Below are 23,834 nucleotides of genomic sequence, written 5' to 3' on the forward strand. Positions count from 1 at the left end.
AGTTCCATCCTTTAATTCTGAGGTTCTTGAAAGAGGTACAGGTAATCTAGAAAGTCCTCTCGTTGACGAGAGAGAGAGAGAGAGAGAGAGAGAGAGAGAGAGAGAGAGAGAGAGAGAGAGAGAGAGAGCTGAACTAGCTCTGGAGTTTCCTGGCTGACCCACGACTGTCAGAGAGAGAGAGAGAGAGAGACTATCTTAGGAGATTCTTGGCTGACCCACGACTATCAGAGAGAGAGAGAGAGAGACTATCTTAAGAGATTCTTGGCTGACCCACGACTATCAGAGAGAGAGAGAGAGAGAGAGAGAGACTATCTTAAGAGATTCTTGGCTGACCCACGACTATCAGAGAGATCCCCCCTGGCTGACCCCGACTATCGCTGTTATCAGCCGCTCAGGACCCCCAAACAAAAACAACCACTATTGCAGGTCGAGCGTCGGAGACGTGAGACTGGACCTTTGGCCATATTGGGGCACACACACACATATACCCTGCCCACACTTCTTCGAATCCCGTTTACCCTCCTCCTCCTCCTCCTCCTCCTCCTCCTCCTCCTCCTCCTCCTCCTCCTCCTCCTCCTCCTCCTCCTCCTCCTCCTCCTCCTCCTCCTCCTCCCCACGTGACCATACCACCTCCAACTCCCCAATCCAGCTTTTGTCCAAACTTGCTCCCGTGGTATAGACACTCGTAAATACTTAAGGATAAGCACATCGACCATGATACACTTTTGTGTCATGAATATATTTACCCTTTAAACATCATACACTCACTGTGTCGCCCTTGGGAACCGAGGTTCAAGTGTACGTCTTTTGAAGGACGTACAAGAGGAGAGGCCATAACTGATTCAGATCCTGAGTTTTCGTATAAAACTCCCAAATTGGATATTTGAGGTGGAAGACGTTCGTCCAGCTGTTGGTGTGTGGGAACAGGGGCTGTTGGCGACACAGTTTTGGTGGTCGAGTCAGAGTGATCTTGTTTTCCTTATCATTTGTCATTCTCTGCTTAGGAGGATTTGTTTTTGTCATAGAGATGTTTATGATATGTTTGAAACGTGCTACTATGCTGCTTGTATGTAAACAATGCAAGCAGGCAAATATTTTGGGTGTTTTTGTTATTTCTCTGGCAGATGACCTAAAGTAGATTCTACATACGTGGGTGGTTGATTTATATATTTGGTGGTCATTAATGTCTGTACATGTAGGTAAATAAGTTTGTGTGTGATTATTGGTGAAGGAAAACTCCTTGCCTTTAATCCTAAATATACACACACTATATATATATATATATATATATATATATATATATACTGTATATATATATACATACATATATGTTTGTATAGACATAGATTGTGTATTAGGCTGTGATATTCCTGCATTGAATTTTGTCTCAATCCCTACACTCAATCCCTTTGATACACGTCTCTGCCCCTTATAAAAAAAATAACTAGTATCATTTACTAGATATAATGTTTACATATAAAGAGAGAAAGAGAAGGGGCGGGAGGTAGAGGCAGTTCACTTACAATCTGTATGATATAGCAGAAAGATGCTGATCCTAATCCCTTTATATTCTGGCCGCCTATTGTTTCTCTTGTCAGTATCTCTGCTCCCATGTGATCTGATTTATGTGATAGTTGCTCTGCGTTCACGTCACGTAAAGGTAACTCTCTCTCTCTCTCTCTCTCTCTCTCTCTCTCTCTCTCTCTCTCTCTCTCTCTCTCTCTCTCTCTCTCTCTCTCACAGCATCTAACAGGATCCTGGATTTGGAGCTTAGCCAGGAGCGTGGTCTCCATCATTAATATGTACCATAAAGTTATTATTATACACGTAGGCCTATTTGGCCTAATGCCTTTCGAAGGCCTAGCGTCTTCTGAGGAAGGAGAGGTTGTGGGGGTTGGGGGGAGGCTAGGGATAAGCCTGCCACTTATCAAGGCGAAAAAGGACCCTTCCCAACCTTTTCTCCCATGAGTCGTTTTGGATAGGGCATGTAATAGTGTTCAGGTTTTATTGTCGAAAGTTGGTAAACGCTCCTGATATTCTCTCTCTCTCTCAAAAAAAAATAAATAAATAAATAATAAATAAAAATAATAATTATAATACTGTACGTGTCTTATTGTTGAAAGATCATATCGTTCTTGACATTCTCTCTCTCTCTCTCTCTCTCTCTCTCTCTCTCTCTCTAAAAAAAAAAAAATAGCTATCCCTGACGCCCATCAGGGATAAAGTGGCCAAGATCTTCAAAGGGTCATCAGTGATGGCTTTTGTCAGAATGATCGTTATCAGACGGTACCTGTCCCATGGGACTGGATGGGAACACTGGGTTTTTTTAATATATTTTTTTTTTTCCATTCATTTGGTTGGTTGGTGCTTGTTCAGAGGTCCCTAGTTGGAATTTTGTTGTGATGTTTTTAATTTGGAAGATTCTGTATTATTATTGGCTTTGGTTTTGTTATAAATAAGACCAACACTTCTTTTGAGAGTTTGAATAGTAATTTCGAATGGGGCTTCCTGTTACCTAGACGTTCTCATGCCCTTTTTATAGTATACTCACAAAAGCTGCTGACTCATGGATTAACCATTCTTGATTAAGAATTAGCCATTCTTGATTATGAATCAGGCATTCTTGAGTATGAAAAAGTAGTCTGAAGAGAATATTAGATTCTCTGTAGATGACTAAAAGAATGCGTGTATTTTACATAATAGTAACCAAGTTCATGATGAATAGTATGAGTTTGGGAAATCTGCATTAAAAATATAAAATTCTCGAGCTTTCGTAGAAACGTGTTTTAATAGTATCAAGAAATTCTTGAGCCTACTTATAAACTTAGTTTCAAACTTGGTCATTTGTTAAAAGCCTAATAGTAAAATCCCTTAGGGTTATAGGAACCAGAAACTCCAGCCGTCATATAAATCGTGTTTTGATTGACAGCCAAGAGGCTGCAGGTGCTGCTCTCTCTCTGATGGAATATTTCCATCTCTCGATTCTTATTTTCCAAGCGACTTTCAACCTGCCTAATTAATCAAAAGTTATTTTCGAACTTGTGCTATCCTGCTAGCTCGCTGATGTTTCAACTGCTACCTGTGCCTTGTTGATTAGTTCCTTTGCGAAATTGGGGGCCAGTTTTACGGTTGAATTGAACAGATGTGAGTTTAGGTGTTTTAAGCGAAGGTTACATATTTTCGGGATTTAAGAGGGAAGAATAATTATTAAGATTTTGGATATCAAAAGTTTCGCCCTTTTGTATTTGTTTTTAGAGTTTTTCGTTTTTCCATTTGAAGAACATCTTGAAATACATTTTTGTTAAGTACTTTATAATGTTAGGTATTTTCAGTTTTATTTTTCCCGTTAGGGAACTGTTATCAGACATTTAGTGTTTCAAGCATTTTATTTTTATTTTTCCAAGCTGATAATTCTCTCTCTCTCTCTCTCTCTCTCTCTCTCTCTCTCTCTCTCTCTCTCTCTCTCTGAAAGAGAAAGTTCAAAGGAATGAGGATCCTTCAAGATGAAATAAATAAATAAAGATATAAATTCACTGGCTTTAAGGAAGTGTGTTAATGTATAATGTAAATGTGGAAAATAATTTTGCGTTTTGTCCGAGTTGGCTTTGGCGCAGGTTGACGCAAAGACCTTTGTAAAGTGATAATTCACGGATAATTATGTCTTTGTAATTCCATAACTGTAATCGCATGGCTAAATAGGAAGTGGAAATCTTTTGATAACAGTTCAAGGACCAACGTTGAAAGTACGGTGTAATGTTTGTCATTTCCTTTGCTTCTTTGTTTAAAGGGAAGTTCGTGTTGCTGTCGTAGTTGTGTTGTAATATTAAACTTCTTTTGTGCTTTACGTTCCTTTGTATGTATTAAGGATATATGTAAGACATTGCTTGTAATCCTGGTACTCGATCAATAAGATATCCCACTCAGTTCCCATCGCGGAAATTCACGGCTCGTGGACATCTGATATCTCAAGCATAGGCCTCTCTTTCTTATTCTCCCTCCTCCCCCCCTCGCCGCCTTGGAGGAGAGGCCTATTGTGTGATATCGACGCGAAGTCCTTAAGCCTATTAAGAGGATCATAGGTCCGCTCCCCCTCCCCCCCCAATATTCCGCTACTCCAATCTCACTCAGGAAGTTAATTTGGACTTAGGAAGACATCTTTATTGGGCCTTTTGTTCGACTGTTTCCATGATGTTAAGAGGCTTGGTAGGGGGTTTATTCCTTTTATGGCGGGAGTGTTATTTGTTCTGCGGGAACAAAATAAGCTTGTTATGAAAGGTAAGGATGGGAATACATTACTGGGTAAATATTAGTTACATCCCTCGGGGTACCTTCTTTTTATCTTTTATTATAGAAAATATAGAATATTTTACACCTTTTAATGGTAGCCTATTGCAAGCAAAATTTTATCAAAGTTGGTTTAAACTTACCAAAAATGTACTGTATAATTTTATCCTACCGTTCGAGTTAACGAAAATTTTTAACGGTACATGTGTAGTTTATGTATTTCAACGTTAATATTTTTCTGTAGTTACCCATGTAAGATTTTATTAGTATATGTATATATATATATATATATATATATATATATATATATATATATATATATATATATATATATATATATATATCTTTTTTTATTATCCTTGATTTTATAAACAGTCTAATACGATCGTTTTCATCTTTATTCCTGCCATGTGGGGTAACCGAGGTACCTTATACATTGTAGCATTTCTCATATGGAGCTTCGAAATCAGTGTTTGATATTGATCCTGACAAACGAATGCGAGAACTGCAGAGTGACGTTCTCCTTTGATTCGAGGTTCCCCTTCTCCATTCTTCCCTTGGGGAGATCGCACCTACACTCCAAGGGAATAAAAAAAAAAATTTTTTTCTGGAAGATGTAGGAAGAGAAGTCTCTCTCTCTCTCTCTCTCTCTCTCTCTCTCTCTCTCTCTCTCTACAATTCCGTGTCCCTTCCCGTAGGATTAATTCATGACCCCTGGGGAAGAAGTCCGCCCGGGACGTTATCCTTGTTATTTTCCCCCTCCGTTACATTTCCCCTTGTCGTGTGTTCCTTCCCTAAGCCTAAGGAGGGAACAGGAGCCCTCCCTTGTTCAATAAAGGAAAATCAATGTTTTGGGGGGGGGCCTGGAGGGGAAGGGGTGGGGAGGTTCAGATGTTATAATATCTGTCACTGCTGTTTGTGCTTCTGTTGTAGGAAAGGGGGAGATCGAGTGCCTGAATCTGCTAGCTGATCTGCTGGCCGGTGTGCTTCTGGTAGAGAAGGGAGGGGTGGGGGGCGGGGGATCAAGTATCCGTCCCTGCTGATTCTGCTGATTTCAGAGACGGAACTTAAGGCTTCTATTGGATTATCTCGTGTGCGTTTGATCACGTGATGTCCGTAGGGAGGAGTTGAAATCTTATATGTCGAGAGTGGAGTCGAGTGCTGCAGTTCCTGCAGTAGATTTTTGAAGTAATTGGTGATGCGGTGTTGCTTAATATGTTCTTCCTTGTTTTGGTACTTACTTTCCGTTTTCTTAGCAGGGGAAATGAAATGGAAAGCTTATCAGCATTTTGATAATCGAGTTTAGGCTAGATTTTACGCTACCAAGGCCTTTAGGTAGGCGTAGGCCTGATGCTGAATTCCTCAAAGGCTGTTCTCAAATAGCCTCTCTTAATCCACAATCAAGACTAAATTCAGTTGGCCAGTAGTGTCATCTGATTCGCCATGATGTCACTGGATGTTATAACCCACCGGCATGGTGCCAGCGACATCGATAATGATAACATAAACATCGTTTAGGTTATCGTAATAACCCATCGCATTCCTGTCCGTTTTATGATCTCCACATGGCTTTAAACGTTCGCTTCAAGAGAGAGACCTCTTACGAGGCTTTCAACGCACCATAGAATCTTGACGCCGAATGTACATCATGTCCTTATCGTATACAGCTTTTGTCCGCTATGCCTTCTGCTCTCGCTCAGATAACCATCGCTGGCTGGCTCTCTGTGTTTGTGTGTGTGTATGTGTCGTCCTTGGAGAGAGAGAGAGAGAGAGAGAGATAAGGGTGTGGGACTAGGGATTTGCTGTAGGAATAAGATCATACTGCTGTATCCTTACTGCCTACAGTCATACTTGGGTATGTGCACATGGTATTGCACACCCAACGCGCGCGTGCACACACACACGCACACATATATTATTTGTTTATGTGAATAGTGTGTGATGAGGCTCAATATATAATTATGGTACAAAGAGAACGGAAATTAACTACACAAGAGCAAAAGCTGGGGTAAACATCTCTAATTAATAATGCTGATAATCACCGTTTGTCTTCAGAAACAAAATTACTTTGTATTATTTGATGAAAATTTTATTTAAGAACTGTGTCGTCAGGCTTTGATTTACATTTTGTATGAGATGCCATTTTATGCATATATCTCTTAACCCAATGTATTCATTCTCGTGTTTCTTCGGCCTTCCAGGTTGCACTTTCATTTATCATCTATTCAATTAGAATGTTTTAGTTATTGAAATATCACTCTTCCAGATTTTCAGCTTTTTCTTGGAATCATTTATGATCAGACATGAAAATGTTCTTAAGTTTCAATATTTGCTTTTTCAAAACTCATCCTGTTTCTGAGGAGGAGGAACATGAGAAAAAAAGTACAGTTGCACAAACAGAAACACGTAAAGAAACAAATTGGGCCCCGGAAAAAATAGGGAGGCATAAGAAAAACACAAGTTCTCGTCGTATGAAGGAAAGTTAATACATTAGCGGGAGAGGGGAAAGCTTAGGCCTACCATATGTGAGGGGAGAGAGAGAGAAAGAAGAGGGGAAATATTGAGGGGAAGGGACGACGCTTTCACTGCTATTTCTTTTACCCTCGGAAATGTTTTTGGGACCTCCATAAAAAACGTGTTAGAAAACATAACACTTCATTATTGACGTCATGCAGTTACTTTATTGGGGAGAGAGAGAGAGAGAGAGAGAGAGAGAGAATGTTTTGTATGTAAATCAGACTAAAATCTTATCTTTTACATTTGAAAATTTGCTCTCTAGTAGTATGCTTACGTTAAAATAAGATATACAGGAAAATTTATCACTTCCAGCTCAATTTTTTTCCTCTACTTAGGCCTAAACGTTTTTGCTCTTCCAAGTTTTGGGCTTAAAGGTACGCCTAGACTTTTTGTTTTATTATTTTTTTCCCACACGTAGGCCTTGAATCCATAACATAAGGAGACATAGTAGTGTGAATCCGTCGAATGTATCAGAGAGTATTAGAATTATTCTTCATTGATACATCTACTAAATTGTAAGATACAGAGTAGATAAAACATCTCAAGCATGAATCCTAGAATGTATCAGAAGATATTAGAATAATTTATCACTGATACATCCATTAAATTATAAGATAGGGGTATATATATATATATTATATATATATGTGTGTGTGTGTGTGTAGGTACAGTCATTAAATAGTTGTCTTGATCTGTAATTTTGAAATCTTCCCTCACAAGATGCGTCGTAGTTCCTCCGTTTTTATTGCCTCTCGGCCCATTTGCACTTTGATCACTTCCTTAAGAGACGCTGAGGGGTCTTGGGAACCCCCCCCCTCTTCCTCCCTTCTGCGTCCATTAAGGCTTCTCTCTCCCTCTCTCCTTTTCCCCCCTCATCTATATTTTCTGAGAATTTTCCTATTCTGGGTTCCAACTTTTGGATCTCTCTCTCTCTCTCTCTCTCTCTCTCTCTCTCTCTCTCTCTCTCTCTCTCTGAGGAGCCACTGTAGTGAACAACTACAGCTAAAGTAACCCCTTCTACCTTTCTACATTTACTGCATGATTTATGTTATGTGGTTGCGTAGTTTATTTTCTGTTAGAAAAATAACGGAGCGTAGTCTTTTTTGTGAAGCAGCATCAATAAACTACGTAGACTCTCCGCAGTTACATTTGACAGTTATTGTTCAAGACTTTTCCTTGTGAGATATACTGTATACATGTATATTTTTTTTTTAAGTGAAAGGATGTACCATCCAGGCACATCCCCTTTGAGAAACACAACTAACTATAAACACCGTTTTGAGGAGACAGCAGAGGAAAAAGTTAGGGCGAAATATGGCCCCGGAATTCAAATGTTTGACGAGAGTTTAATGCTAATATAGCGGTGTCTCTCAGAGACGTGGATGTCTACCAAAGGAGGTGGATGCAGCAGTGATAGTCTCTCTGCAAATGGGAGATAGCTATGTTTGTGTGGGACTTTGATTGTGCTTTGATATTTTGTCGTTTTCTGGTTTCTTTTGGTTTTTTGCAAGGCTGTGAGAGAAAAGGATTTTGAATATATAGCTTGTAAAAGATGGGTGTAATGCCTGATATACTTTATTATTATTGTTATTATTATTCAGTAGATGAAACCTGTTCATATGGAACAAGCCCACCACAGGGGCCATTAACTTGAAATTCGAGCTTCCAAAGAATATGGTGTTCATTTGAAAGGAGGAACAGAAGATAATAGGAAGTACAGAAAGAAGGGATCAGTTACGAGTATGGGAAAAGAAAAAAGAAAAGTTATTGTTACGTTAAGCTGGCCTCTGTATATATATATATATATATATATATATATATATATATATATATATATATATATATATGTGTGTGTGTGTGTGTGTGTGTGTGTGTGTGTGTGTGTGTGTGTGTGTTGTGTGTTTTCCTCCTTATTCACAGAAGGCTCCCACTACTGTCCCCTGTTTTTAATACATCCCTGACAGGTGTAGGGACGAGTGGCATATTAAGCCATCCAGAATGTTTACGGTCCAAAATAGCTCCATATGACAGTAACACCTTGAAATCACAAATCTCTCTCTCTCTCTCTCTCTCTCTCTCTCTCTCTCTCTCTCTCTCTCTCTCTCTCTCTCTCTCTCTCTCAGGTTAATGCGTGGGTTTTACGTTGGCAGACTCGAAATTGGTGACTTTTATGTAACCTCTGGTATTTTTCTTCTTTCTTTTGATGGTAGATATATGTGAGGTTCTTTTGTGATATCTTTACTGCATTTAATTAAGATTTTGCTGTAAAAACTGGGTATAATATTTATAGGTTAGTGGAATTCCCTATGCTCATTTTTTTGTAATTTCATATGCTCCAAATTATCTCTCTCTCTCTCTCTCTCTCTCTCTCTCTCTCTCTCTCTCTCTCTCTCTCTCTCTCTCTCTCTCTCTCTCTCTCTGCTACAGTAGGGTATCTGTGGATGCCAGGGACACAGATGTGGGTGGCACATGATCATTCCTTGAGTTTCTTGTAGGGAGACAGTGAAGGTTAAGGGTTTGTGATTTTGTATATGTATGTATGTGTGTTTTTGTTGAACTAAAATTGCTGGGTGTGTTCTAAGCGTTTGTTGTGTATATTTGAATATTTATGTTTTAGATGCTTGGTCTCGATGTGTTTGTGTTCATGTGAGATTCGTGAACAGCAGGTGTGTGTTGTGTGTGTGTGTGTGTCTGTCTGTAAAATCAAGATCCATTTTATCCCCGTCTCGAGGCCTTGCCAGGATCCATCTCCTGTGGGTGGCAGAAGTTGTCCAGTTTGAGACACTGACCCTCAAAAAACTGATTCTTCTTTCAAGGGCGCAATTCTGTATAAAACTTTTATTATGGCTTCGTTGGTTTGCATATTTTGAGTTCTGTCTTTCGCTCGCTTTTATTTGTTATTTTTAGGGGAGTGTTGGTGTCTGCTCAGGAGACGAGTGTTCCATTATCAGGCCTTCTGTACATTAGAATGCTTGGTTGTGGGCGTTAATGATGCTTGCCTTGATAATTTCGTAATTTCATACAGACAGTGCGCAACATTGCATTCAAATTATACTCAAGAAACCTTCCATTCTTTGGTAAACAGTGTAAAAGTCTGGTGTATATCTTATCAACAAATAAATTAATACACAGTCATGCACATGTAACATCTGTGTCATGTTTTATTGCTCTGCAAAATCAAGTGTCATACTTATATCACTGTCACTATTTGACAGCATGCAAAACTAGGTCTTATCAGTGGGGACCCACGGGGGTGCCCAAAAATAACTCGAGTTCTGTCATTACACTTAATTTTCCGGCAGCTATTTCCCCTCCCAACCTCTTAGGCCACAAAGGGCCGCCTTATTTCTTCTTGGGCAAGCAAGAGGGTTGCCCTTTTATTTAGGTGACTGTGCCCCATGGGACTCTGAGGGTGAGGTTGTTGAAATACTTCTATGCCCAGTGGCACATTTGTTTGTTTTTATGCGAGTGCCCACTGGGCGGATAACCTAATTCTCTTATTTATTCTGCCTTGATCCTAACTCCCTAGGGACTGATTGCCCCACCTCTTAGAGATAATGTGGTTTAGCTAATATTGTTAAAAGGGGAGAGTAAAATGGCATGATAACGAGATTATAGAGATTTAACTGAATCTAATTGAACGACCTAAGTAAGCAGTTGGACAAATTTCATTTTTTTTTTTTTTCCTTCCCTGTCATGAGGATTCCCATATGTTATGGTGTAAACAGAAATCACACTATCTCTTAAGTTCGGTTCTTTTAAGAAGGGAAAATCTCTTAGAGGGGTTCGCTAGTTCTCTCTCTCTCTCTCTCTCTCTCTCTCTCTCTCTCTCTCTCTCTCTCTCTCTCTCACACACACACACACACACACACACACACACACACACACACACACACACACACAGATGTTATCATTTTATAACCAGAGCATATTCTTAGGTCGGGAGTTTGTCTTAGCAGTGACATTCTATTCGTGGCAATTACAGTGTTGAGCCTATTAATAAAAGTGAGAGAATACCCTTCTCCTTATTTTTATGGCACGATTTAAGACGAAACGGCCATTATGTGCAATAAAAAAAATAATTAAAACCCGCATTATATATCAGGGGTTGGTGATGATAATATAAAAATATTTCAAACGACAAGATACTTGGAAGAACACGTAATATTATTTATGAAGAAAGTTGCCAAAAACCTTAATATGAGTGGCACTTATCTCGCGGGCAATAACAGTGCCACATTGCTTGATTTACGCTGACGTACGAATACCCGCATGCTTGTTGTCTGAGGCATTTTTAGAGCGGGGGGAGGTTAGCCACTGGGTTCTATTCGCCCACAATGCTGCTGCTTACTTGGCGAATAAAGGCGTAGGCCGTGACGAATTGTTGTAAAGTAGCAATTAGCGTAGGAAATTCCTTCCCGTCTGCTTCGTGTTTTTTGCAGGATACGGTCATGTAGGGTCCTTTTGTTGGTAATTGGGTCGTTTTTTCTTAATAGAATTGGTGAGAGTTGCTTTTTTATAATTTTCCTTTACCATTCAGTCTTTAACCTTTATGATCTCTTTCTGTATTTCCCATTACCTTTTCTTACTTCTTTCGAGCGAACACCTTATTCTTTGGAAGCCTGAATTTCCAGTCAGTGGCCCCTGTGGTGGGCTTGTTCCATATGAATAGGGTTAATTCTTAATATAATAATAATAATAATAATAATTTCTCTGTATTATCTTATTCTTACGTGACTGTCAGACTCTTAAGTCTTAACCATTCTCTGACCCTCAACGCTCCTAGTATCGTAATAAATCACTTTAGCCACACACTAACTTTCTGCGCTTGCGTATATGTACGGGCGCATGCCCTCTTAGTCACACTTAAGAAATATGGGCCGGCCTTCTTTGGCGTACGGTAGAAATACGGGCCATATTTTAAGGGAAGGGCTGCTATCCTTGAAGCCTCTTGAGATGGGCCAGCAGCAGAAGCAGGAGCAGTTGAGGTCGAATTAGCATTTTGATTGGTTGCCAGGATCCCTAAGTAATTTATGCCTCAGGAGAGAGAGAGAGAGAGAGAGAGAGAGAGAGAGAGAGAGTGTTATTGTGAATTATGTTAAAACCAATTGTTATTGAATTTCTTATTTTACAATTATTGATGATTTCCATTCGATTGTGTGGCTAGATTTGTGTGTGTGTGTGCGTGTGTGTGTAAAAGAGAGAGAGAGAGAATAAATTTAACGTGGAAACCAGATGTTATTGAATATACTATTTTCCAATTAGTGATGGTTGTCATTCGATTGTATGGTCAGATTTGAGAGAGAGAGAGAGAGAGAGAGAGAGAGAGAGAGAGAGAGAGAGAGAGAGAGAGAGAGATAGAATTTCCTATATTGCAACTATTGATGACTGTCATTCGGTGTTATGATCAGATCTGTAATTGATAATAATTGTAGATCTCCTAGAATCGTTACACTTGTATCACTTCCCAGTTCCAATACACGTGGGAAACCTGTTCAGAATCGTGGTCTGGGATTTGTGACCAGTGGTCTAGACCAGGATTAATACCTGGTCTCGACCACGGTCTCGATAGAAGATAGGACGAGACGCAGTTGGTGGGTGACATGATGATAAAAGGTCCTTTGCGGTTGTCTGGGCTGAGGGCGGTTTGGTAGGTGTGTGTGTCCTTTCACAGAAGTTGTACTTGCTCTCTCTCTCTCTCTCTCTCTCTCTCTCTCTCTCTCTCTCTCTCTCTATATATATATATATATATATATATATATATATATATATATATATATATATATATATATATATATATATATATATATATATATATATATATATATATCGTGCATATGCACGTTGCGTATGTATTCTGTAAACTAGATTTTTATGTATCTTTTATTTGTTACGAGTATTGGTAACAGTTTTCCTTGTACTTTTTAATAAACGACCATTAAAAATGTTCCTGCTTGCAATAGCGTATACTGAATAAGTATATTTTTTCACTGCAAAAACGTCCTTTTGACGTACCTCGCGTCAACCCGCCTTTATATAATCTTCGACGAGCGTGGCACACAGCCAAACCTGGCATATTGACACAAGCAGCGCAAGGTGAACCTGGTGATATTGAAGCTTCAGTTTTGCCACTGCAGAGTCCAGAAGTCACTTACCCATTTATAGAGTCGGTCAGGCCAAACACAGACTTCATTTTTGGTGCTGGCGAGATGAGAGCTTGTCAGCCGCATCAGCTACAGCATGCTAAACGGGAGCTGCTGGTCCACTTTTCGATTGGGTTGTGTCATTGTTTTGATTATCGTGTTGGCGTGGTTTTAGAGATGCTACTGCGATCCCTTTTTTTACTTGTTGTTGGTGTGGTTTGAGATGCTACTATATTCTCCTTTTTTTATTGCGTTTACTTGTTGTTAATGTTGCTGTTATAATTGTGGTTGCTTGTGATCGTAATGGCACTACATTAACTGTATTATTATTGTATTTGCTGTTGTTGTCCCGGAAACGAAGTTCTGGCGAATCTTGCCTGTTTACCCAGAGATCAAATTTCTTCAACAAACCCCAAATTTGCAACCAAACTAACCACAAATCTTCAGCCCTATCATTATGGCAAAAAAGAAAAAAAGACGCTGGACGGTTATTGGCTTGCCAGGAGGGAGGGTTATAGTAAGAGAAGTAGCTGATATATATAAGGAAATGAGGTCTAAAATGGAGAAGGGCCAAAGGTCCTTTTTGGATGGATTAGGTTACCAGGGGCTTTTCATCTTCGTCTATCTCCCGCCGGCTCTTTACCTGTTGTTGTTGTCCCGCTGAGGAGGAGGACCTTTGCCCCACGTGGGTACCAAGGAGGTACCTATATAAAAGGTTTTCGGTTTCCATTTTGTTACCTGGGTAGGCTTAGGGCAGAGCAGAAGGGCTGATTTGCGATATGACCATCTTTCTCTAATCTCCTCCTCCCCCCCCTTTTTATTTTTATATCATCATGGTCTTCCTCTTCCCTCTTCCCCCCTTTCCTCTTCTATTCATAGCCAGGCAGCTCAATAGGTATTGCCGTGTATTGTCCCTTTTCCCGTTAAGTTTTTGTGACGCATTTTAAGTCGTGAAAAGCGAGGCCTGAAGAATACTCCTAAATTAATAACCATTCTGTTGTTCAGTGAAATGTATATATGGCGACTTTGATGGTTGATCGTAATTATGGTGTGTTCCTTATGTCGTATTTATTTAATGTGTAATTTGTTAATCATGTCTGTAGATACACTAAATACATTGTTATTTCGTGAAGAAGTCATGCTTATAGTGAGATGCATATTTGCATCTACAAGAGCCCTCTCCAGTATTTACATCAGAAGGTACCCCCCATTTTACAGGTGGGTCCTGGTCAAAGGAATGACTCAGGGTCTCTGAGACGAAATTTCGTGAAATTGTGCTTGAATGTGGAGCATCATCTTTGGAGCATTACCTAAAACTGAATGTTGTTCTTTGAATGTTGCTGTGAATTCAGGTCGAGTCACGCTTTTAGAGCATCAATTAGATTCTAGTAGGCTTGGTTGCAGATACAATTCTCGTCTAAAGAAGGCTTAGAATACTAAGTGTATGTTTTAATCTGGGTGGCGCTGGTTTAAACTCGCTTCATTTAATGCCACAAAACGTTGTAATTGAATCCAGTATTTTCTTTAGGGTCATAGAATATTTTAAGTGAATACACACCTGTAACGTTTTCGTGATTTATAACTGTAACCTGATTTATGTAAGTATTCATTATTCCGATAACGAATACCATTTACGAAAAGAACACCTGAATCTGGTACTGGGCAAGACCGCCGCGACTTGAGTAGGTGAAACTTGAATAAGTGCAACAGCAAGTACTGTTATCCGTTTAATGTGCCTTACTCGAGGCACTGGCATCAGCAGGTTATGCCACGCCAAGAAAGTGTGTCGACGTAAGTGCGAGAGATGACGAAAGTGCCGTGCCGTGACGAAAGTGTGTTGGAGGAATGTCAAGTGCACCTGCACCATCTGAAGTGGACGAGGTGGTGGTGGTGGTGATGGTGGCGATTATGAAGGTGATGGAGTATGGTGTTAATCTCTTAGGGTTTCGGCATACATAATATTTGTTGATTTTTAATATTTTTTATAATAACGTCATCCTGTATTGTTGAATTTTGTGGTGGAACAAGTTTGTATATTAATATTTTTTTGCATTTGATTTTTTATTTACTTTTAATAACGTCATCATGGATGGTTGAATGGAGTGGTGGGACATGATTACATTTTTTTATATATTTGTGCCTTGTGCACTTTTGCACTTGCTTGCAACGTGGCTATGTGGCAATAAACTAAATATCAGTGGAAAGACACTTTATCCCAGCTGGGAATGGTGTGATAAATATTTATACATCTGTTTTTACAGAATAGTATATAGAAGTATTTGTTTCTCCATATCGTTATATAAGTCATAATTTTTACATTCATTCATTTATTTACTTTTTAGAACATTCCTACAAAAATACATTAATTAGCTTCAAAATGACGCCAAAATGAGTGCCTGAACATGTAAACTAACTTTGCACAAATCAACAAAAAAATTAGTTAAAAATCTCGCCAAATGCACTGAGTTTCATTTAATGGAAATCTCTATTCCTCCAGGGGAGAGAGAGAAGAGAGAGAGAGAGAGATGCAGGATATTAAACCGCATCGTACATAAATCGTTCCACTAATCTGATTGCATAAAAATTTCAATTCAATATTGACCAGGAAACGGGCAGTGTTCTTCTTCTTCTTCGTCTGCGTCTTTCTTCTTCTGCCACTTTCTTCCTCGTCCGCCCATCGCACGCATTTCAAGCCCTGATTGTTTGCAATGACTGGTCTCTGGCGCGCGTGTTAAGTAATGCCTTCAGCTTCCACGTGGAACGGATTGCGTGCTCCGTGTGTGTTTGCTTTCTCCTTGGAAAAATATAGCGTTAACACGTCTGGTGGAGTATTTAAAACCTCTCTCTCTCTCTCTCTCTCTCTCTCTCTCTCTCTCTCTCTCTCTCTCTCTCTCTCTCTCTCTCTCTCTGGCGTGTCTATCTACGTATGTGTTTGTAGCGCTTTGCTTACAATAGCAGATATTGATTTTGTTCATTTAGTTCTTAATCATTAATGCTCTCTCTCTCTCTCTCTCTCTCTCTCTCTCTCTCTCTCTCTCTCTCTCTCTCTCTCTCTCTCTGTGTGTAGTGCTTTGCTTACAAAAGCGTATATTGATTTTGTTAGTTCAGTTCGTTCTTAACCATTATTGTTCTCTCTCTCTCTCTCTCTCTCTCTCTCTCTCTCTCTCGTTATGTATGTCATCATACCTGTTTATAGCTCAAGTGAAAGGACACTCCTTCCTGTATCGCACCCAATTGAATTATCGACCGGTTCTGAAACTGTATTCATCGTAAGTGAATACAGTTGCAACCTGTAACAGATTTTAATGTATTGGAGTAATAATTAGAAATGATAAGATATTGACTGACCCGTGTAGGATTCAATGCAGTCCTTCAGTGCATAATCAGGTTCCGTTTTAGTGAAAGTGCACGAAACGAGGAAAAAGTAAATTCATGACGTGCCTCTCATGGGTAAGGTCGACTAACTTTGACTCTGAGAGAGAGAGAGAGAGAGATTGTTTCAGAATACTTCATGACAGAATTCTCTTGCTAGAGAGGGGGAAAAGAGAATTAAGTTGATACAAAGATTTCATCAGAGCAGGAGCGTTTCTTCTTGCGAGAGAGAGAGAGAGAGAGAGAGAGTTCCGTCATTACAGTATTATCTTTGTAGAGGAGGAAAATAGAATTATGAATATAGAAATGTTTCATCAGAGCAGCGGCATTTCTTCTTAAGCTGAGAGAGAGAGAGAGAGAGAGAGAGAGAGAGAGAGAGAGAGAGAGAGAGAGAGAGAGAGATGGGGGTTGTACAAACACTCAATCTTCGACTGAAACCAGTTACTCCCGAGGGTTCATTAAACCATCGTTTCTCCAGAGCTTTCCTGGAGCTGGAGGTGGCTGTTATGCCTGCCTTGTGTGCCTGGGATTTTTAGATTTCTTCTTTTGTTCGGGCCAAAAGAATCGTACATCAAGATGTTTTTAAGAGGTCATTTGAGTGATGAGGAATTGTTCCCCCGCTCAGTTTGAACCGGTGACATAGCGGTACGGAGTTATCTGCACTTACGTTGAGGGCCATATTGTTTTACTGACGAGTACATGAAGTGTTCAATGGCAAAATTGTATGATTTCCTGTGATATGACTTTTATTATTATTGCAACTGTTGGGCAAGCTAATGCTTACTAGTCCTGTAATTTACCTTTCATTTTTTCTGGAATTAATTTCAATGGAGGTTATTTATTTATTTTTACAATATTTTTAATACTTTCTATATCCTAGTCATTAACCAATGAAAAATAAGCTAGACAAGGAGCTCTATATTCAAGTTTAATATAATAGTGACTAATTTTCAAACATTTATTGAAACATAAACGTTGTACAAATGGGTCAGTGTTGCATAATAACCCTAAAGTTATAATAAAAAGTACAATACAAAGTAACTGACATCTCGAAAGCTAGTGCAACATGAAACCTAACTGGCAACTACCCGCCTGTCTTCGGATCTAAAATGTTGCGAGATGAATCTTTCAGAAATAGTTTTCCCAGCAGTTGCTGATGTTAGTCTCATATTTATTATGTAATTACTTTCTTCTCAGCCATCTCAAGCATTGTGGTTATCTTCCTTTGCTTGAATTACTTGTCAAGGGTTGACAGATTGATTACTAAAGGTTATTTTTTTTTATATTCAGCAAAATTCTACGTTGGGTACTCCGTTTCATACGCTTCAAATCGAAACCATTTATATCTTTAACTTTAAGTACCATTTTGATTTCCTTGAAATGCTAGTTTGTTGTTCTTTACATTTTGATTATTGTCAGAATATCACGAGAAGGCTTTTACTTGACATGTATGTTTAAATATATACATAATAATATTCAATTATTGCCAAAGTACAATTATCACAGAATTCCCCGTCATCATTATGGGGCTGCTTTGTGTAGTCAGATTACCGTGAAGTCAGAGAAAATATATGAACTATACTTCAAGGTAATAAATGTTATGAAGTTCTAAATTGTAATTACCGCATTATATCCCCAATCCCCTTTCTTTATGTAACTTGAGACACGACTCTTCCCTTTGATTTCGTACCTATTACCTGGGAAGATTAGTAACATTTATAATCATCATGGCTCCTTGTCCTTCAAAGATATTCAAGGACAACATTCGGAGATTATGAATTTCCTTTGAGTGATTACGTAGATGAAGAATATTTCCAGAGATGCTTTGAGGAGTTTTGAAATCCACATATTTTGTTAGCTAAGTGGTGAAGGTTGGTTTAAGGCAAGACCATGTCATCATCGTCATTATGATATGAATTTCATCATTCATATTTTCATCAGTTTTTTTTAAGTACACGTATGTGTGTGTGATTAATGTCCTTTTGGTATGTTGATCTCTTTCGTCTGCTTGTAATTCATTAACCAGTCAAGTGTTCGTATCTGTTTTGTTAAGATTTATGGCGAATTTGAATGAACCTATTCAAGATAAGTTGGAATAAAATCAAACTAGAGAATTTTCAAGAGATATCTGAATTATACACTTACAAGTATATCCCTGAGGTCAACTACATATAATTATGATAAAAAGTCAAGATGACTAATGTAGTGTTTACAAGTCATATCCTTGTGACCGTTCAAACGGTTTGTGACCAGACAGGAACAGCCTCAAATTTTTATGGCGTTTCTTCCAATGAGACGTTCATATTCTGTCTGCACGCCTGACGAGAAACCGCCTTGATGAATATTGAGGAGGCATAACGGAAAGCGCTTTCCAGAACTGTCCGGTATATTTTCAAAACGGAGACGTGGTACTGATTATCATGTGAGTGATTAGTGGTTAGCATTGTCAGTAATATAGATGCCGTTTGCTATTGCAAAACTAATTTTTCTTTTGCCGAAGAATACGGCATTATGTTCGGGTTTACTCTAAAGCACAGTAAAATCAGTCCTGACATCCCCTAAGGCAAGGAAATGTGAAAACTATAAGGAATCTTCTTTTTTCAGTATTACCTTAACCCTGCTGATTTTGCCTCTAGGGAAGGTCAGTCCCCTTAGGCCCAGATTTTGGAAATCACGATCTTGTGCAAAGAAGGTTGCGTTGGTCTCGATGTTGAATTTTTAATTTTTTTTTTTATGTCTTTGTAGTCGTGAGTAGATGACGGTTCGGCCTTGTCATTATTTTATCAGTTATCTAGAAATTTGGGAAGATTTTTCTTTTATTTGTAGGTGGGCTTTTTCACGGAAAAGTTTAGTGATGGTATGATAGTGTTAATGGTGTTCTCGGAACAGTGTCATATGTTTTTCCATTCTAAGTGACTCGGTATCAGAGAGAGAGAGAGAGAGAGAGAGAGAGAGAGAGAGAGAGAGAGATATTTTCACTTTAATGCATATGCAGAACAGAGGGTGAGATATATCTTTGGCTTTGTCTATTTATAAATAAAGATGAATTACTTATGTCTCAAAAACACGTTATATGTATTGTCAGCTATGTTTGCGGTTATACGTTGCACAGTATGCATCAAGAAAGGATTGTGCTTACGTATATACAGGTATACACATAAGTACCACCATTGAAGGTTCAGCTCAGGTGAGAAAAACCTTACTTGGAAAGGTAAGGCTTACGTGAGAGGCTAATTACTGTACAGTGCCGGAAGGAGAACTCGTACTGAATGATGTTCTTATTACCACACAGACCTATGAAGTCATTATTTTAATGAAGCTGAATTCGAATGAATAATTGTCATTGTATAGCAGCAACGTTGCTTCAGCATGCAAGAAAGTTCCTTTTATCTGGGTCACTAATTACTCTCTCTCTCTCTCTCTCTCTCTCTCTCTCTCTCTCTCTTTATTAATTTGTATTCTGTACTGTATCTGATCCGTTACTGTTCTAGGTATAAAGATTTGAAACATTGACAGCCTACCATAGCCTATTGGCAAACCAGATTTATTAGAAGGTTTTGCAAGTGTATTCATTTATTTTAGTAAACTGAATTTCTTGTTAATGAGCAAGGGTGATAATTATAGTTATTGTAACCATAATTACTCATAATTGTTATTATATACATTTTTTGCAGTTATTTTAAAGTCGTGTTTAATCCGTATGTCAGTTCCCAAGCTCTGAGTCATTGCTGAGTAATATTTATACGTAATAGACGGTTGGCTGGCCAAGAGTAAGTTAAATGAGCCATAGATGAATATGTCGAGATCATTTAGTGACAGAAGCGACATGAAAAAATAATATTAGACAGAGAGAGAGAGAGAGAGAGTTTTAAATTGTGATTTGATGATTATATACATTTTGATATAGTATGGTGTTCTTGCTAATTAAGCTTGCCTTGTGCATTCTCTCTCTCTCTCTCTCTCTCTCTCTCTCTCTCTCTCTCTCTCTCTCTCTCTCTCTCTCTCTCTCTCTCTCTCTCTACCTCTACCAGCTGCGACCCAAAACAGTCGATTTGCAGTCAGATAATTTATTGTTCAAGTTGTCTAGGCATACTTTTTTATTTTAGAGAGAGAGAGAGAGAGAGAGAGAGAGAGAGAGAGAGACGTGCCCATGCCTTTCTTTCCTCGTCACGGGAGTTAACTTAGGTTTGTTATAAAGGTTTTGAGTCTAGCTTACTGAGGCCAGAGAAGAGTAGATTAGAAACCTACGTATGTAGCCAAATTTCAGTGGATTTGTATCATGTATTACTGACATATTCTGATGCACTGTTAAATTCAGTGTGATAAGTGCGTAACAGCTTTTTTGACAGTGGTGAAATTTTGTCCAGAAAAGATAATAATGATAGTATCATGATTAACTTTAAAAGTAAAGTACCCTTCAGCTGTCAAGTTATATGCTGTTTGGGCATTTTTTTATTTGTTTTAAATGAATTACATTAAGTAAATCATTGCAAAGATTGATATTTTTATTTGCTTTCTGTAGTAAATGTAAACTTCATTGTAAGTCATTATACGGAAACTGCTATCATGTTTCCCTATTCACAAGTCTACATACAAACTCTTCTCAAGAATCCTGAAGCATCCTGAAAACTTTTAATACCTTAATGCTCCCGTTTCTACTCAAGTCAGTCTCGTAATACGTCAACAAATAAACACGACAAGTATAAGTTCTGCGTTCGTTCTATAAAAAAAAAAACTCCAAGAATGACTTGTGCTTGTAAGGGTAAAAAAAAAAAAAAAAAAAGGCCCTCCCATGTAACAGGAGAGGGATGGCTGACAAGCCCTTATACCTCCCCTTCTCGTAATCGATCTGAAGGAACCTTTTTCATTTATACCTTTCTCTCTCTCTCTCTCTCTCTCTCTCTCTCTCTCTCTCTCTCCTCTAAGTCGTGTCAGATCAGTAATACAAAGTAATGTATGATGTTACCCGTATGGTAACATGTACGCCGGATCGTGTTTGTCCAGACACGTGGGATTTACGCCGTTATTTTGACGTTTCAGATTAGGTGATTTATTTCGTCGACACGTGTCCCTTTACCCCTCCAGTTTCCTCATTACTTATTTCTCTCTCTCTCTCTCTCTCTCTCTCTCTCTCTCTCTCTCTCTCTCTCTCTCTCTCTGGGTACTAGTATTCCAGTGTATCTTAAGCATCTGTTTTGTAATTAGGCTGTAACCGAAATCTGGTATTGCGTACTGGTCACCCGTCCATTTACTGCTCATTGCTACAGCGTTGATGGTCTAGGTAACGTGTTATATTCTTACACACACACACATATACTGCGTGTGTGTGTGTGTGTGTGTTGTGTAGAACGTGGATATATATATATATATATATATATATATATATATATATATATATATATATATATATATATATATATATATATATATAAAACCTACAAGCTCGCACGCTTTGGACATTCTACGTAGCATTTTGAGCAAGGCAGTTGAAGTAACCTTAGATCTTTATATACGTATACATGTTGAAGTTTTCCTACTGTGATGCTGCGTTTTCGAAGTTTTCCCAGAATGTAACAGGAATTGTTATAGGAAAAGTTTACACCAACTGCTTGGGGTTTTTTAATTATGGCATTTAAAATTATATATAATACTTGCAGCTTCTATTAGATTGCAGCTTTATTATTATTATTATTATTATTATTATTATTATTATTATTATACATAATAAAATGCAACTCATTATTATTATTATTATTATTATTATTATTATTATTATTATTATTATTATTATTAGTTCCTCTCTGGGCGTAACAATTCTTGCCCTTGTATAACTTCTCCAATATACATTTATCGGTATTATTTATTTCTTCTATTATGCAAATGAGTTCAAATTTCGATTGTAGTCTTCACCAGCCTCTCTCGCTTCTCTTCCCCAGCACCTGAACAACCTCCTGGAGAACTACCTGGAGCCCCTGAAGAGCGCGTCCTTCCTGAGCTCCGCCGAGGTGAACGCCCTCTTCGGCAACATTCGGGAGATCGTGGCCTTCCAGAGACTCTTCCTCCAAGCCCTTCAGGAGGCTCTCGACATGGAGCCGGGCTTCCCCAAGTTCGACCAACCGTACGAATTCAGGGTGAGGAAGAAATGATCACACCTCTCTCTCTCTCTCTCTCTCTCTCTCTCTCTCTCTCTCTCTGCTGATTGTCCTGGTTTGATTTAAGGTACGGTTTGTGTACCAGAATACATTTTCGCTCTCTCTCTCTCTCTCTCTCTCTCTCTCTCTCTCTCTCTCTCTCTCTCTCTCTCTTTTAAGGTCGTTGTTTAGCAGTACTAATCATTAGGAAGCCTGTTATATCTTTTTTGAATGAATTCCTTAGAAAAAGTATGGGAAATATGACGATCATATTTTTCCTTCATAGTCATTTGATACTCATGCGTTCTAACATGTGTTGGTTACTTTTGTTATTTAAAAAGCCTCCATATGCTGTGGTGTGAGTGCGTGATTGTGTGTGTGTGTATGTGCGTGTGTTTAATTTTGTCTATATGGATGTAACGAGGAGAGAACTCAGAGGAAGGGCAATACATCTAGGTGCAAAGCTGCGAGGCAAGAAAATTGGGTAGCGAATGGAGTTTGGAATGGATGATGTTTGCAAATGATAAAGGACCGATTACGGATAGTGAAGATAAATTACAGGTATTAGTGAAGGAGTGTAAGTCTTTACAGGTATTAGTGAAGGAGTGTAAGTCTTTGCAAAAATATATGTAAGCAAGAGTAAGGTTAAGTATTCAGGAGGAAATGTAACGGATGATGATAGGATGAGAGAGGGGGTGAGTCACAAAGTAGGTGAAGCAAGGAAGATAGCCGGATGCTTTTGTAAAGACTGGGGAGAGACCGATTGCCTGTGGAAGCAAAGATTGGAATGCATGAAGGAATTTGTGAGCCAGTTCTCCTTTATGGAAGTGATGACGTTCAATGAAAATAAAAGAAAAGAAGGCGGAAGTTTTTGAGATGAATTGTATGGTTAGTATGTTTGAAATGCAGAGGACAGTGGAGATACGTAGGAGTGATAGAGAGATTAACGTAGGTGGAAGGATGGATCTTTGTGTTTTGAGATGGTTGATTCATGTGGAGAGAATGAGGGGCAACAAATTGGTGAAAAAAAGATGTTAAAATCTAACAGTTTTCGGATGAAGAAACTGAGGAACGCGAAAGTGATGAATAGGCGAATGGGAGAGGTATCTGAAAGGAAAGGCCCTTATACAGAAGTTTGGAGTTCTTATTTGTGTGTGTGTGTGTGTGTGATTCAAAGGAGCCACTGTTTCTCAACCCACTTTTACTCTATTCCTATTTTCACTGGAAGTGTATCTTACATATATAAAATATGAATTTACCATTTCATTGCTTGCAGAACGTCCTGTTCTCCATCGGGAGCGCCTTCCTCTACTACGCCAGCCAGTTCAAGTTGTATAGCTCTTTCTGCGCCTCACACTCCAAAGCTCAAAAAGTCCTACATCCCAGT

At 38.8% G+C, this 23,834-nt stretch overlaps 1 protein-coding gene across 25 annotated transcripts in view; it reads left to right on the top strand.

Annotated features, from left to right (window-relative positions):
• Positions 1–23,834, top strand: part of sif (still life) — a 682,529-nt gene that overhangs the window by 604,691 nt on the left and 54,004 nt on the right. For all 25 annotated transcript variants that reach the window (XM_067129380.1, XM_067129383.1, XM_067129387.1 and 22 more), the window contains 2 exons: positions 22,253–22,447; positions 23,724–23,832. In XM_067129380.1, the coding sequence (XP_066985481.1) occupies positions 22,253–22,447; positions 23,724–23,832 (304 nt within the window). The remainder of the gene's footprint in view (positions 1–22,252; positions 22,448–23,723; positions 23,833–23,834) is intronic.

The sequence above is a fragment of the Macrobrachium rosenbergii genome, chromosome 27 (genome assembly GCF_040412425.1).
Source record: "Macrobrachium rosenbergii isolate ZJJX-2024 chromosome 27, ASM4041242v1, whole genome shotgun sequence".
NCBI lineage: Eukaryota > Metazoa > Arthropoda > Malacostraca > Decapoda > Palaemonidae > Macrobrachium > Macrobrachium rosenbergii.